The sequence below is a fragment of the Tachypleus tridentatus genome, chromosome 8 (genome assembly GCF_004210375.1).
Source record: "Tachypleus tridentatus isolate NWPU-2018 chromosome 8, ASM421037v1, whole genome shotgun sequence".
In the NCBI taxonomy this organism is placed as follows: domain Eukaryota; kingdom Metazoa; phylum Arthropoda; class Merostomata; order Xiphosura; family Limulidae; genus Tachypleus; species Tachypleus tridentatus.
Window position 1 is genome coordinate 105,481,422 of NC_134832.1, and position 16,951 is coordinate 105,498,372.

The window sequence follows — 16,951 nt, forward strand, 5'->3', positions numbered from 1 at the left end:
AGGATTTTACAAACACAACAACTTGATCAAAAATTGGTCCAATAATGTTAGATGAAATGCTGCTTAATTCATCTTTATACTCCAAAACATCATTTTGTTTTAAATAAATTTCATAATTTTACTTCACAAACAAAGGAAATAAAATGTAGACCTGTGTTTTTGTAAATGAATTAATTTACATTAGTTTAATAGCACTGGTAAAAACTTACTGTGCTAAATTATCAAGTGATGTTAATATGCAAAATTGTACGAAATGGCTAAATAAGTTTGTAACTCCTGGTATACTACAAGTGACAATACAAAATAAAATGAGACACGAAGAGCCAATTACAAGAAAATGTAAACACATCTAAATAGCATTGACTTTAATGAATAAAAAAATATTTTAAAAGCTGCAATACACTGACACAAATGAGAAACACACCTGTACTCGAAACTTCCACATCATCCCAACTTCAATTCCAGGAATTGAACCAAAGTGATTGGGAGGCACAAGGGTACATTCTTTGGTTCTGCCGACACAAGCCATGCCTTTACCCCAATCACGGTTAGAGGCTGAATTTGCAGAGGCCATTTTGCTTTCTTTTTACTTTTCTTCAACTTTTCTCCTGCTCGCACAACCTCTGTTTCATCATTTTTACATTCTGGACAATACCTATGAAGATATAATTTTTTTAAAATTTTTCCTTTGGTAGAACTGTGTGTTGTTAAAAAGACTCATTTTAATATGAAAATACATAATGATAGATGCCAAACAGCACATATAAAACTCTTGTTAAATATCTACTGTCTAGATTAGTGGTTCTCAATTTTCTTGTTCATAAACCACAATTGAATCTATACATGTTACTGCCTCCCTTCTATAATTATGCAACATTTCATCTAATCACCTGAAGGAGCCCATGGACAACCACTCTGAGAAACAATTGTTCAGATAATAAGCTTACATGATTATACATAAACTTCAAATGATGTAATTTCTTCTTCCACAATACTTTCTCTACAAAAAAAACCTTATGTCGCTATTTGCAGAAGTGGAAATCTCTTTGCACCAATACTCTATACCAGGGTATTTACATTTTATTAAATATTTGAAGTATTATTGACTTTAACAAAGATACAATATAGATTTAACTAGTTTCCAAATTTGTGTATATTCAAATATTTTAAAATAAAATACCAAATTCAATGTACTAAAAGAATAAAAAACATATGAAATAAAATATTTAGTTATGTAAAAATTCTAAGGTAAACTAATATATTACATATTTTATTACCATTCTTCAGCATCAGGAATATCTGGAAGAGGAGGAGTAAGGCACCATATGTGATAAGACATGTCACACTCATCGCACATTATCTGCTTTCCTGGTTCGTCTTTACCTCCACAAATATGGCAATTACAGAAACGACACTTGCGACTTGCAATGTCTTTACAGTGAGAACAATCAGGTTTGACTTGCCCTAAATTTTGTTAGGTTACACTACTATTAAAATTTATTATACAAATATGTCTAATTAGGCTTACACATTCTTTTTGTTAATTACAACTACATTTTGAACTGAGTTGTTATTGCAATGAGATCAGAGACAAAATTAAAGCATGTCTGTTTTTCATACTTTCACAAAGACAAAAATCTTGATTTTTATAGAAATCTCATTAGACTTCAAATTTTTTTTTATTTCAAATATATTCCCCATACTGAGAAGAAAATCAGCAAAGAAAACAAATTTTTGAATATTATTTTGATGGCAGAGAACATTAATCAGAAGAACTCAGTTAAGGAATGAATATGAAATAAAAACAGGAAAAAATGGTTGTACATTTTACATATTTAAAGTGCACTACTCCAAATTTGCACTCAATAAAAGCACAAGATACATTTTAACTCTTCAAAAGTTAAATTGTGCAGAGAAAATGATTGAAAAGTTGTCATTTTGAAAAAGTTCCTATGTGCATTAAACTAGCTTTTGATGATGTTATTAGTTCAGTGAGATTCATTTTCTACAAATCTCACAGACCAAATAATCATTCTCCCACCCCATCATTTATCATGTTCATGAATTGATACTATTTAAATACAGGTGATACAAACAGGATCTGGATATTTTGTTATGAACATTTAGTTACTGGACATTTCATTATTACTAAGACAACTTGTGATGAGTGCATTTTTGTTGCATCATTTTTCTGACTACAATTTTTGTTACAAATACTGATTTTGTGACAGATACTTTTATTTAATTTAAATACAAAACTGACTGATTACAATAACAAAAAAGAAAATGACAACTGATCATAAACTGTACAATTTGGGGGGCCATTAAAAAATTGCATAATGGTATGGAAGTTAGAGGGTGTCTAAGCTTATACAATGATGGATTACAGGGATGTAGGGGTGACATGTATTCTTGTAACAATATTCAAATTCATAAAAAAAACTTGTAGTGAAATATTTCATAATGATGTGATAGTAACTTGGATGGCATAATGAAATGTTTTTTGTAACAAAAAGTCCATGTCACAAGCTGACCAACAAAATATCAGACTCATACAAATAAGTAAAAAACTTTAACACAAAATATTAATAAAAGCAATTGTTCAAAACTGAAAAGAAACAATAAATATTTTTTCAATTTGGTTTTTACAAGTTTTAATAAATACCAAGATACCTGAAATATAATTTAAATATAAATGTCTCTAGGCCACTTTTACATTTTACATGTATTACTTCAATAAATGACAAAACACGAAATATATATTATTGACTAAGATAAGTAAAACTTTCATAAATTTCACACAATTTTAAAGAGACAAAAAAAAAGAGCTTCAGTCCATCAAAGATGTCCCTTCTAGTGCCCAACTATAATCACCCCTTACTACTTGTATTCATTCAATCTTTTCTTGAACTCAGTTAAATTTTCTGCCTACACCACACTTGAAGGTAGCTCATTCCAAAAGTCAACAACCCTGTTAGAAAAGTGATACTGTATAAACTGCAGACAACTCCTACACTGCCAAAATTTGAGCTTATTACCCCTTGTTCTACTGTTTTCACTGTTAAACACAAACATTTGATGGATCTATATGTATTATCAATACTCTTATAATCTTAAACACTTAAATCAAATCCCCTCTGATCCTTGAACTTTCCACAAAAAACAAGTTTAGATTTAAATCTCTCCTCATATGACAGTCCCATCATTCCAGGTATCATCTTAGTGGCTCTTTTTTTAACCTTCTCCAACAATTCAGTGTCCTCCTTCAGGAAGCCTAACATTGTACACAATACTCTAAATGATGCATTACATGTGTTCTGTACCGTGGAACAATAATATCCCTTGTCTTGTATTCAATATTTCTATAGATGCTACCCAAAATCCTATTAGCCTGTTACAAGCTATAGTACACTGTTTAGGTGACTTAGGTGATTTTACAATAACATCAAGACCATTTTCTTCAACCATAATATTTAATGTATTCCTATTTAAATTGTAACAATAATTGAACTGTGAAAACCTAGATACATCACCTTACATTCTGGATAGTTAAATATCTGCCATCTATAGGCCCACTGAATCAAGTGATCTAAATCTTCAGCATATCTGATACATTTAGCCATCCCAAAAATCTTAATGTCATCTGCAAACTTCAATATTTTATTATTCATTCCAAAATCAGTATCATTAATATAAATCACAAATAGCAGAGGACCTAACAAAAAGCCCTGAGACACACCACTAGTAATTGTGATTCAGTCAGATCTAACTCCATATGTTAACTACTCTCTCCTTTCTACTCTCCAGATAATTTTCTATCTAATCTAATAATATTCCTTCACACACCCACAAATTTAAGTTTTGTAAAATGTCTTTTGTAAGGTACCTTATCAAGTGCTTTTTGAATTAAGTGACCCTGGAATGCAACTTTTATCACACTCTTCAAAATCTTTTCAAACTACTAATGCAAGACTAACTGGCCTGTAATTGCAAGGACAATGCTTATCACCACCTTTAAATATTGAACTTACATTAGCCAACTTCCCATATTCTAATAATCTTCCACTGCTCACTGATCTATAAAACATATTAACTTGCATTTCACAAATCAAATCTTTAAATTTCTTTAAAACTCTAGGATAAAAGTTGTCTGGTCCAGTTTGTCAATTTTAAGGTTTCCCAACTTTCCTCTTATAATTTTAAAACTTTAAAAATGATATCCTTCACATCAAAATGTTTCCCATACATTAAGGGCTGTAGTTGAGACATAACACTTGTTACTTCCTTCATAAAAACTAAAGAGAACATATAATTTAATAAATTTCAATCTCAGTCTTCTGAGATCAGTTCCCACTACCATTTTTACAAGGCCCAATCTCCATCCTAACATTTTGCTTACCCATCATATGCTTAAAAAATTCTTTATTTTTTCATTTATCTCTCTCAACCAACCCTCTTTCATACACAGATTTTGCCCTACTTTCTTTTCAACCAGTTCTCTTAATTTACAAGTCTTCCAAATCCTTACTTGTTCCAGCAATTTTAAATTTCTTGAATTTATATTTATCCATGATATAATATTTCAAACCTTCATTAAGCCATATTGACTTATTCCACTCCATTGCTCTTTTGCTTCTATAGGGAATACACATGTTCTTTATGCATTAATTTTTACCTAAATACTTTCCACTTCTGTTCAAGATCCCTTCCTAGCTCTTTATTCCAATCTACAGAAACCAGATCATGTCTCATTCCTTCAAAATTGGCTTTCCTGAAATTTGGGATCAGAGTACTCTTCTTCCTCAATTCTACATGTAGTAAAATCCCACAATAGCACAATGGTTACTTGTACTTAAATGCTCACCATCACCAACTCTATATATCACATCCACATTGGATGCTAATATTAAACCTAACAAAGTTTCCTATCATTTATATTCCATCAAAAGTGGGTGTACAAAAGTAAACTGAACAATAACCAAAAATCGCTCTCTATCAGACTCAAAATAAGTTATCCTTATTGTTATTAATAGAGATTTAAAACAATTAAACAATTTTCCTTCAAGACTTTAGAAAAAAATCTGAATTCCAAGGTATTTTGATAGAGAAGAACAAAAAAGAAAAAACTGCAAACTTTGTCTATATCTCTAGTCCTGCCCATTCAACCAGCCAGTACAAACTAGATTAAATCTAAAATGATTACACTCACTATAAGATTGCCAATTAATATTTGTACCAATCATAAGAAATTACTCCAGTGAATATATATTTGAAAGTTTTTTTATCTACATTCCACAAGCATGCTTCATTTAGTCAGCAAAAGAAAATATAAGCATGTGAATGTGAATAAAAAAAAGAGAACTTTAATTTTTTTTAAATGCTACAGAATGTTGTGATTGGAAAAAACAAACGTACATTTTTATTATATTTTAAATGGGAAAAAAATCATACTTTTGACTGGTGATTCTAAAGAGGTAGATGTATCACTTCTTTCACTACTTAAATCAATTTCCTTAGTATCCTCAATCTTGAACACTTCATCTGTGAATACAACCTTGCAGTTGTCCAATGGAGCCAAATCAGACCTGTCAAAAAAAAAACAAACTTTCAAACACTTCAGGCCTACTCATGCTTCACAACAGAGAATATCTTTAAAATGTTACATTATTTGCATGAAAGGGGAAAGCTAATTCAAAATATTTAGTTGCACATTTGAAGAAATATATTTATCACAGCACAAAAGTCTGTTTAATTGTAAACATAAAACCCACAAAAGAACTTTGAAAATGTTCTAATGAACATTCATAGTTAATCCTAAAAAAATATTACATTTAAATTTGTTTGTTCGATTAACTTTTATAAAATATGAATTAGTGTTTAAAACTTAGAAATACATTACTTCATATATAAAAGTACATTCTTCCATCTAATACTTATCTAATGTTTTAAAAGTGATAAAAACATAAAAATTTGATTCATTAAAAGGTTTGTTGCTTGATTTAGTTTTTTTATGGCACAAAGCAGCAGGGCTATCTGCACCAAACATCCAGTAAAAAGGTAAAAGTAAAGTACAATGCAGTAAAATTCATAAAAGGAAATGAAGGTAAAACAAAACAAATAGCATAAAACCAATGTTGAGATCTATAACATTAAGAGAGAAACTACAGTAAGAGAAGTTGTAAAGGACTTTCTGTAGCATAATGGTAATTATAATAAACCATAAGTACAAGAACCACCGTCAGTCACCTAAAGTTGGCCTTTCCAGTCCTGGTTCCAAGTTGTGTGTCATTATGGCCATTTTCGAAAAAGTAAAGTAATAAAAGTGTTAAAAGACATGTAGCAAAATTTTAATAATAACTTGCCAGGATGACTAACGGGTAGTTCAAACAGCAGCGTTAGCCACCTGAAGTTGGTCTTTCCAGTCCTGGTGTTATTCAATGTTAGTCATTTTCTAATTTTAAATCGAACTAGAGAGTGTGATTATTAAAAGGGAACCACATTAAAAAAGATGTAATGTACAAATTAAAAAATGCAAGTGGCATTAAAAAGATTAATGGCCTTTAAAAAACTAAAAACCTTTATCAAGGTGGACAGCATCACCATCACCAAGAACACTGTTTAACGTTTTGAACAAACCCTGGGACAGAACACGTTTAAAATGGTGCCATCGTCAAGAGTCGTAACGATGGCAAGAAAGTAAAATGTGGCTTATTGTGATCTGAGTGTTACTCAGACTACACACTGGTGCATCAGTTCCAGGTAAAAAAAAACGATGAGTTAAAAAACTGTGGCCAATATGTAGTCTAGTTAGAACAACTTCCTCCTTCCGATCCTTACGAAAGCAATATGGCCAAAGTCAAATATAGGATTTGATTTGGAAAAGCTTATTTTCCATTGCTCACTCCAAGTCGACTGCCAGCTGGCACAGAGCCAAGCTTTGAATACAGGACCATAGTCCATGTATGGAATAAGCACAGTGATAATAGTGCCAGAGCAGATAGATTTAGGTGCTGTGTCTGTAAGCTTGTTCCCCAAATACCAATGTGGCCCGGTATCCAGGAAAACTGGAAAGAAGTAGATGTTAAAGAGAAATGGGCCAGTCGGTTTTGAATAGCAACGAGAACAGGGTGAGAACCAACATGAAGCAATTCCAGAGCCAGTAGAGAACTAAGAGAATCAGTATAAATAGTGCAGTTGGAGGACTGCTCAGCTTCTATTTGATCCAGGGCAAGAGAAATGGCATAAACTTCAGCAGTGAACACAGAAGATGTAGAGAGGATTCTGCATGCAACCACCAAACTGCAACAAACCACGGCAGAGCCCACAGAATCAGCTGATTTTGAACTATCTGTATAAGTAGGAATGGAAAGATTGTTTGAAAGATGTTCATAAATAAAAGAAGGTACTTCTAATCGGGAGCATCTGCTTTTCTCAAATGACTTAAAGATAGATTACATTTGGGGACTATAAGAAGCCATGGTGGGATGGGCTGATCAGTGGACACTGCAATGTTATCCATGGACAGACCCAATTCATTCAACTGCGTCTGGATATAAAAGTGAAAAGGAGCAATGGTAGATCATCTCTTCTATAAAAGTATGGCCCACTGAGGAAGGAAAACACAATCCCAGGTGAGATGCTTTGATAAAGAATGAACTTTCAAAGTATATAGTAAACACAGTTGAAAATGGCAAAGGTACAAAGAAGGTTCATGAGACTATGTATAAGCTCTGAATTGGGGAAGGGCAGAAAGCCCCAGTGCAAAGCCAAAGTCCTTGATGAGGAATGGGGACAAGCATCTTTAAGGCCAAGGGTCTAGCAGAGCCATAGACCAGTGATCTATAGTAGAGTTTCGATCGAATAAGAGCACAATATATCTTTAGCATAGAACATCAATCTGCTCCCCAAGTGGGGGTAGCTCTTGTGGTACAAGTTCTTGTAGAAAAGAACAGGAAAGTGTTGAACCCACACGAACTTGGAATCTCCTGTCCATTAAAAAGTTAATAAAAATGAATAAATGGCCACATAACCCATATATATGAAGGTCTTGCAAAATGCCATACTTTCATAAAGTGTCATAAGCCTTCTCAATGTCAAAGAATATTGATACAAGATGTTGTCATTTGAGAAAGGCTTCTCTGTCATTAAAAGGCTTATGCCAGATTTAGTAAGATAGAAGAATGGTCTTAAACTCACTTTGGAAAAGAAAGCTTTATAAAGGTGTACAAGAAATTAAACCAAGCAAGCTTTCATACATTACATCAGGAAAAGCTTTATTAAATGACAATTTCTGACATTGCTGATGAGGGTTGACTTTGCTCAGAACTGAAGTACACATCTTATTTTGATATAGGTTGTACTGCCTACCATGGTTTGACGTAAAAATAAAAAACAAGTTTTAGAAAGTAGAACTCATGTTAATACACATGTTACAAATTACTCAAATCACAGTTTTTATTCTAGTTATTAAGGTTAATTTTCACACATTTAATAGAAGTGCAAAAACAGTGTAAAATCTTTTAAAATATCAAATACTTGCTTTTTACACATGTACATACCCCATGTATATTGTTCCATAAATCTCATTAACAGTTCTAGTGTTCTTCTTCTTTGAAATTAAACAGTCATACCAGTAACCTCTTTCATCTGGTTCCTCTATATTGTAATTGACCATATAGGTTTCATCTACTTTAATATCATCAAATTTCACGATTGTTTGTGCTCGTGGACGGATCTCACTTAGTCTGAGCTTTAATGGTTCTTCCTCTTCATAGCTGAATTTGATTTAAAAAAACATTAAAAACTGTTATACTGAAAATATACCTTAAAAGGCTTTTTGCAAAAAAATCAGAAAAACCTGAGCAACTATTACTACCATTACACAATCCTTAAAAAATATATTAACAAGATAGGTTCTTCCTTGATGTATATGTTAGTCTTATTGTGTTAATCATCTCTGCAAACAGACAAAAACTTCCCATAATGTCAATTAATAGCATAATCCTGTTTCAGATGCATAAGAAAAAAGCCTAAAAACTTTTAAAACAACTTGGTCCATTGCAATTAATCTTAAAAAAACAATAATAATGACTTCATGCAACACATAACTGGAAAACTTAACAACGTAACAAACTACTTTCTATGAAACCCTTTCAAATTAATCACATACTGCAAAAAGTTATCTAGTAAGAACAAGCTCTTGGATGCCTAAACAAAATTTCAACAAAAAAGAATAAAATCAAGTAAATTTATTTTAAATCAGTGAAGCCTTATGAGAGTTCACAATGGTTGAAAAATATCCCAACTCTCAATCCATCTAAACAAGCAGAAAACCACAATTCATCAAAATTTTTCTTAACCTGCCAGGTCTTAATCAATAGTTACAAGTTTTTCAATTTGTTACACTAAAATATGTTTTATATATCAAGTCACAAATTATAACTAGTTTTTTTTTCCAAATTTATAACTATAATAGTTAAATCATTAACATTTTGCTACAGTACTTTTGTTCCAATAAAAAAAAAAACTAAGGAAAAAATAATAATGTAATATTTGTTTAATTATAAGAAATTTCACCTTTCAGTTTTTATCCATTTTTACTGTACTTACTCTTCAAACATCACTTCGTACACAAGGGTATCACTGGAATCGTGATCCTTTATTCCTAATGATGACAAAGTCTTCCTTTGATACACTGCATTAAGACCACTATTATACCCAGAGCTACCATTCTGTTCAAGGTCAGAACACTTTTCCTTTACTGGCACATTATTTACACAATCTGTTTCCTTGTCTTTTCTCTCTACAAGCTTCTTGTTAGAGTTACTAATATTCTCATCACTGTTATCTGTCTCAACTTCACACATATTATCACCCTCGTAGATGTTTAAAATCTTTGCTTCAAACCAAGCTCCAAGACTAATATCTTTGGCATCCACCAGAGATCCAATCTATGGAGAATTATTTTCATGATATACGTAACAAACTATAATGTAAGATTCTCAAAGAGTCAAACTTACCTCACTTTATTCATTAACATTTTAAAAACAGAATTTAACAAAACACACCTGAAATTAGGAATCCTACTTGCAAAAGACAAAAACCAATAAATGGAAAATTCTGACAGTCTGCTACGCAAATTAACACAAAGGTATTAACCAATTCTGAGCAAAATATATTAGGAACAAAAGGAAATTTTACATTCTAAGAATTTAGTTGCCTTAAAATGTTAAACTGCATCTTTCAATTCTGCAAGTACGAGTTTTTTAGTATAAAAAAGAAAATCATGAAATATCAACTCATACAATGATTAATTAATAATACTAACATTAAACAACCTTTTATATCATGGCATTCTATGTCAAAAATGATGTACAATACTGGACATTGTCATAAGTAAAGCATAAAATAGAATTTGCCTATCCCTACTAACCCTTGAACTGAACAAATCAAGGTTGGATTACTTTTCCAAATAGGGGATGTTGTTCCTCTAGACTCTCCAGGAAATTTTTACTACTCTGAGTTTCCAGTTGCTGGAGTGATGGACAGAGGGTTATTCCTTCTAAGTGATATTGGTATTTCCTATTCCACTCATGAAAGTAAAAAGGATACTTTCTCAGCATTAACCCTGGATAATTTTCTCAGTTTTTGTACAACAAAGATGGTGTGGCCTACATGGGAATCTCCTTGTAATTCTGGTTCAGAGATGACACTTTGCTATCCAGTTGTATGAGTGTAGCCTTTCTATTTGGTTATTTTCTTACATTTCATGATTGTGGAAGAGAGCCCTTGACTACTACTTACTTTGCCTGCCAAGTGTCACATCCACAAGTCATTGTTTGAACTTCATTTATCCCACATCCTTCTTGTAATCCAAGGGGCAGGAGATGTTACCTTGTCTCCTAGGTTGAGGAGTTAGGATTTCAGTTGTAATCCCAGACTGAATGATCTCTGTTTCCTGAGGTTGAGTGAGACATCAATTGGCTCTGTAATTTTGAGTTTGGTTGCTGCATTCTGGAGTTCTTCAGGTTGGGGGAAAGACTTGTTCCTTTGAATGTTACTTGCTTTCCATTTCTAATTCCAGTGGCTCTTATGTTGCATTTAGACTTAGGTTGAGTACTTCCACCTATAATTCCAAGTTCAGTTTGTTGCATTTTTGATTTCTTCAGCTTGGAATGAGGGTTTGTTCACTTTGGTATTGCTTGTCTTATCTTTGTAATTTCTGCAGCTTGCTGTGCAACATCTTGTAACTTTTGGGTTGGATTCCCTTATATTATATTGCAGTCTTTACACTCTAGCCACTACAACTTTGATCTAGCTTTGTGTTCTTAGAGCTACAATTTCAACAATGAAATATGGAACTTCATCTGTGTGGTTGGAGTCTGGATAAATTTCATGATAGTGAGTAGTGTCATCCTTGTCCTTTACTGCCCACATTTAGATTTCACTTTATCTATGGGAATAGCAATCCTGTTTCAGAAGTAGTGCAGACCCCCCAATACCATGTTTTAATGTCTCAAATTTGCACACCTGTTATTCTATGCAGATGCTCTGTGTGAATTTTGCCCTCACTAGCACTTCCATCTAGTCAGTGTGGGATTTTATCTGTTGTGAGTAGAGGTGTGTTTTGAAAGTTTACATTTTCCTAGACTGAAAATGTATTTCAGATAATACTCTATCCTGCCCTTCCTCTCCACAACAGCCAGAGTTCAGGTCTGATAATCTTGCCAGTAGTGAATAAGATAAATTATTGGGAACCTTATATATAGCTTGACCCTCATTGTGATGTCATACCTGGCAAATTTTGACAGGGATCCCCTGTGAATTAAATGTATTTTTTATGTAGTAATGATTTGAAAATTAGAGGTATTCATTTTGTAACATGCATCTGCAACTCAGAATTTTCAGGAACTTCATTGGCTACACATATATCTACAAGTTTTTCTAACAATAGAAAGAAGGATTTGAGTAAAAAAACAACAAACTTATCCAATATGCAAAATATAATGGTAAAAATTTCCAGTAATGCAGGGATATGAATTTCAAACCCCTGCTTCCAAATTTTGTCACCTGTCACAGTTTTAGAATTACTGCTTTTACTAAGTAGTTACTTGTACACAAGATATATCTGAAAATTACAATTTCATGCTTTTTATGTCAACATCAATAATTTTATTTATTTCCACATAAATTCAAAATGGATTACGATGCAAATTTTTGCTAGTTTTGGATCTGTTTTTAAATTATTTGGCAGTAGTTCAAATCAAAAATTTTGATTATTGCTTCATTGGCAGGAATCTGAAATTAGAATTTTATCTGTTATTAAACACAGCCTTATTATACTTGGTGAGTGATACAATCTTTAAAAAGTGCAAAACATATTTTCAAACATTACTGGTGCAAGAATTTTTTTTTGTACAATGATTATTCTGGTAGCAAGCCCATGAGTTGTATAGAAAAAATTATTATTAATATGGAGTTAGTGCTGCACAAGAAAAAACTTCATACAGTAAAATCTAAGAGAGTGAAAGCATAGTTAACTGTTGAAACATTTGCAAGAAATAAATTTATAGTTTTAAGCTTGGAAACACTCGTCACAGACAGTGATAGAACATTACAGTAACTTAGTATGTGACTAAAGGTTTAGTCTTCATAAAATTTTAAACTGTAAATAAATTGCAAGTTATAAATTGAATTTAAGAAGCAGTGATAATACTTAGAAATGTGTTTATCATGTAGTCAAGACTGTATAGCAGAGAAAAAGAAAATATATTAACTGATTGACTCTGCATTAAAAACAAAAGCATTCAGTTTCCAATGCAGAAGGTGTTCTGGGTAAAATATAGTTATAATACTAATTTGAAACCCTTAATCTTAAAAAATGACAAAAATTTCAGGAATGCTAATTTTTTTATATATAAAGGTGAGACATGTAGCTGTCATGTGGTTATTATATTGAGGTACATCATTGCATATTATTTTAATTTTATATTGTAAAAGTATTAACTTTTCCTTAATTCTTATAATAATTTGCTTTTGTAAAAGGTATATATAATTTACTGTAGTCTATGACTAACAACATTTTCTTTCAAGTATCAAATACAGACCTAAGATGAACAATTTCAGAAGAAATAAGACAGCATAATAGATTTATAGAAAGAGGAATATATATAGTTAGTAGGAAATATCTATAAAAAAAGTATCAAAAGTTCAAGTTAAAAAATAATAAAAGAATGTCATCAACAACAACACTTTTACAATAATTGCAGGTCAAGAAGACCATCTTAGTTTTCCAGTTCAGATACTTATGTCTTTAACATACTTCACTCATACACAAACACAAGTTCAGCAGCTACTTGTTGCAGAACTGTCAAGAAATCACTGATATTAAAATTTACCCTTCTACAGTGCAAAACAGAATATGCCAAAAAGGATTGCAAGGATGCACTGCAGCAAGAAAAAAACCTTTGTACTGAAAAAGAAACAAACATTAGAGGCTCAATTTTGTAAAATGAAGTACAAAAATTGGACAACCTGTGTATAGAGAACACTTTTGATCCATGATTCAAAATTTGAGATCTTAGAAATCAGCAAGTGCCAGAATGTTTATAGCAGAGCATGACAAGATAAAAGCATCTGCAGTGATCAATTAAGTATGGTAATGGTAGCATCCAAGTATGAGGCTTTTTAACCACAACAAAGTTTGTTTTCTGTACTGTATTAATGGGACATTGGATTTTGTCTAATATAGGGATATATTCATTACCATGTCCTTCTTTCTGCACATAGTTTAATACAAGAAAGTTTACCAGAGTAATAATGATCTCAAACAAATAGAGAATAGTAAATGAATATTTTAATAAAAAAGAAACAAACAGAACCCTTGAATTTTTAGTATGTCCTCTCAGACTATAGCCCAACTCTTCACTACGTATGCAGCTGGAATTAAAAAAAGTCTGGGTGATATTTCAAAATACCTGTACTTCATTTCACATTATCTCCTGAAATTTGATGAAGGCATTCCTTGTTGGCTTCAGGCAGTGATTATAATCAAGGATCAGCATACAGAATGTTAAAGAATTACACTAAATCTCTTTTATACCCACTCCAGAATGAGCTCAGAATGCTTGTATTTAAAATAGATATTGTTGATTAAATGGTCTCTACAAATTATCATGTGTTCAGATTAAAACTGTGGCTCTTTTTTCTGATGACTTTCCATCTTCTTGTTGAAAGAAATGAGTGCCAATGTGTATGGTTTTCCCACTGTAGCAACAACAAATACAAAACTTGTGTTATGTTTATAACTGGAATGGATTCTATACATTGAACAAGAGCTTGGTGGTCAAGAAAAACAGAAGAAAATAGCAATATGTAAACAGATGTGAACATTTGTCAATACAAGTAACAATGACAACAGGATACAGTATTACAAGTATTAGTGTTTTACCAAATATTAATTCACTATTCAGTAAACATAAACTTGACTTTGTATCTTTCAGACAACAAAAAAGATAGATATCGGTAATTTTTAGAGAATGCAGCAGAAGTATATTTTGCTTGGGTGGGTGGGTCTTCTTGGTCAACAAAGCCAATCATGGACCTTTTCCTAAACGGGATTGTATGGCTTTATAGTTGAGGTTAGTAATTTCATGAGTTACAAGTTTTTGTTCATATCTGTTAACACTCTACTTTTACCTACCCAAGGAATGTTTGAATTTAACTTTAAATATAGTGAGTATTTTACAGTTTTTCTTCTTAGTGTAATGCCCTTAGTACCCAGTCTCAGGATGGGCAACAGCCTATGCTGCCAAACTGATTCCTGTGCCTCTGACTGAATGCTCTTGGAATTTTCACATGTTGAGATTTAACAATGAGATAGGAAAAAAAAAATTGTCCAGAGAAAACTAAAGAGAGAATAACTGCAACAAAAGAGACAAATTGAGAAAGAGAGAGGAGAAGCAAGAAACAGAAAGAATACAAGCACAAAGAAATAAAGACAAAAAGGAGAGATATAGAGAGAAAATGAGAAAATTTAAAATAAAGAGAGAAAGAAAGAATAACAGTACAACGTGAAAAATAGAGAGAATAATAGCACAAACCTGAACAGCAAAACTCACCTAACCAAAGGAAGTAGAACCCCAGATTGACAAAAATGACAATGAAGTCTTAGCTAGCCCAAGCTCCCCAAATGTAATAAACAGATGGCATGGATGCTCTCCCAGAGATATGAAAGATTCATCCAAAGTCTGAACTGGAAAAAAGGTGAGTAGGTAGTCTATCTCATTCCACTTCACACAGAGAGAGGTCTACAAGTACATTGAGGCATAACATTAGATGATGCCATGGACAATGATAACTTGCAAGTGGCTTTACTGAAATGATATGAACTTACTGAAGGTTTTTATTGGAAGTTCAAAGAAGCCAAACCTGAAGAAACTGTATTTCAGTTTGTGGCACATCTATGGCAATATTTCTGCAGATGGACTGACATGGCCATGTGTGAAAATACTTTTCAGGGAATGACAGACCTAATAATGCAAGAATGGTTCTGAATTGCATGATCAGCTGTTATGTTATGTTCTTAAAGAGAGCACCAAAAGATGTGAAGGAGATGATCAAGCTGACAGAACAGTATATTGAAGCTCATGAAGGTAACATAACTGGCAAGTCCAAGAATATTCAGTTAAATTTAAAACCAGCAATGGCTGACCAAAAGCAAGAGTCTATCAAAGGTGACAGGGGTGAGAAAAGATGCTATGCTGCAAAGGAGTGCACATCCATTACCAGGAAACAACAGCAAAAACCTCAACATGAAGCAGCTGGAGCTATTAAAAAAGATGGTGTTGGTAAGAAACGAGTGACTGGCACTACGGATGTTACTGCCAGAAGAGAAGAAAGTGAAGTCTACTCATCAGATTCAATACAAGAATTCATGATTGATCAGTTCATGACTAATGGTCAGCTTAAGCTAGCAAATGAACCAATAGTGTCAATAATGAAAGTAGTATGTGACAAACATCAAAACGTGATAATAAATCATGATATGTGAAGGTTATGTTGGGGATAAGAAAGTGAAGGTTCAAATGAGACACTAGGTGCAGTAGTGCAGCAGTGAGAACCAGTCAAGTATTCAATGGTAAAATGACAGGCAAAGTATGCTTGTGGGTGCTCATTGATGGGACAGTAAGAAAGTTCCCCCACAGCAAAAAAAGTGGATATTATGTAGGAGGCTTTGAGGCCATGTACCACAAGAAACCAATACATAACTTGGTGATAAGAAACATAACAGGTAGTAGAAATTTGGAACAACTGGCCAGAAAGAAGATTTGTTGAAGCATTTGCTGTCACCACAAGAGCTCAAGAAAAGAAGAGCAAACAAGAAATCAAGTCCATGAAAGAGTCAAAAGGCAATATCCTATACACAGATTTGCAGGAAATGAAGGTAGCATAGAAGACCCTTCTCTGTAGAAACGTTGAAACAAATCAAGCACTAAACAAAGACGGAAACATATTTATAGAATAGAGGACCAAATCTATCAAGGCAGTTATACTAGGGAAGTTAAACAGATAATACCAACAGAATACAGGACTCATGAAGTTGGCTCATGAATCAATTGTGTAAGGACACCTACAAAGAATATGGCAGATAAAATCAACAATAACTTCTGTTGGCTGGAAGTCATTGGAGATTAGAGCAAATTCTGCAGATTATGTCACATCTGCAAAAAAGGGCAATATCTAGAAGAAAGGTTGCCAAGGTGCCAATAGGAAAGATGTCTCTCATAGAAGAGCCATTTGCCAAAGTAGCTGTGAACTGAATTGGACCACCAGCATCTGTGTTTGACAAGGACAACAAGTATGTGCTGAAAGTAATCGACTATACACCACATTATCTGGAAGAAAAAGCACTTGTAAAGATAGAGACAGAGAGAGTAGAAGAATCCCGTTT

At 32.7% G+C, this 16,951-nt stretch overlaps 1 protein-coding gene across 1 annotated transcript in view; it reads right to left on the reverse strand.

The window, feature by feature from the left end:
• LOC143223130 (E3 ubiquitin-protein ligase UHRF1-like) overlaps nucleotides 1-16,951 on the reverse strand; it is a 57,594-nt gene that overhangs the window by 23,203 nt on the left and 17,440 nt on the right. Inside the window, 6 exon segments of the mRNA XM_076450641.1 lie at nucleotides 425-571; nucleotides 574-655; nucleotides 1,278-1,464; nucleotides 5,452-5,585; nucleotides 8,559-8,774; nucleotides 9,610-9,950. Of these exon segments, the coding sequence (XP_076306756.1) occupies nucleotides 425-571; nucleotides 574-655; nucleotides 1,278-1,464; nucleotides 5,452-5,585; nucleotides 8,559-8,774; nucleotides 9,610-9,950 (1,107 nt within the window).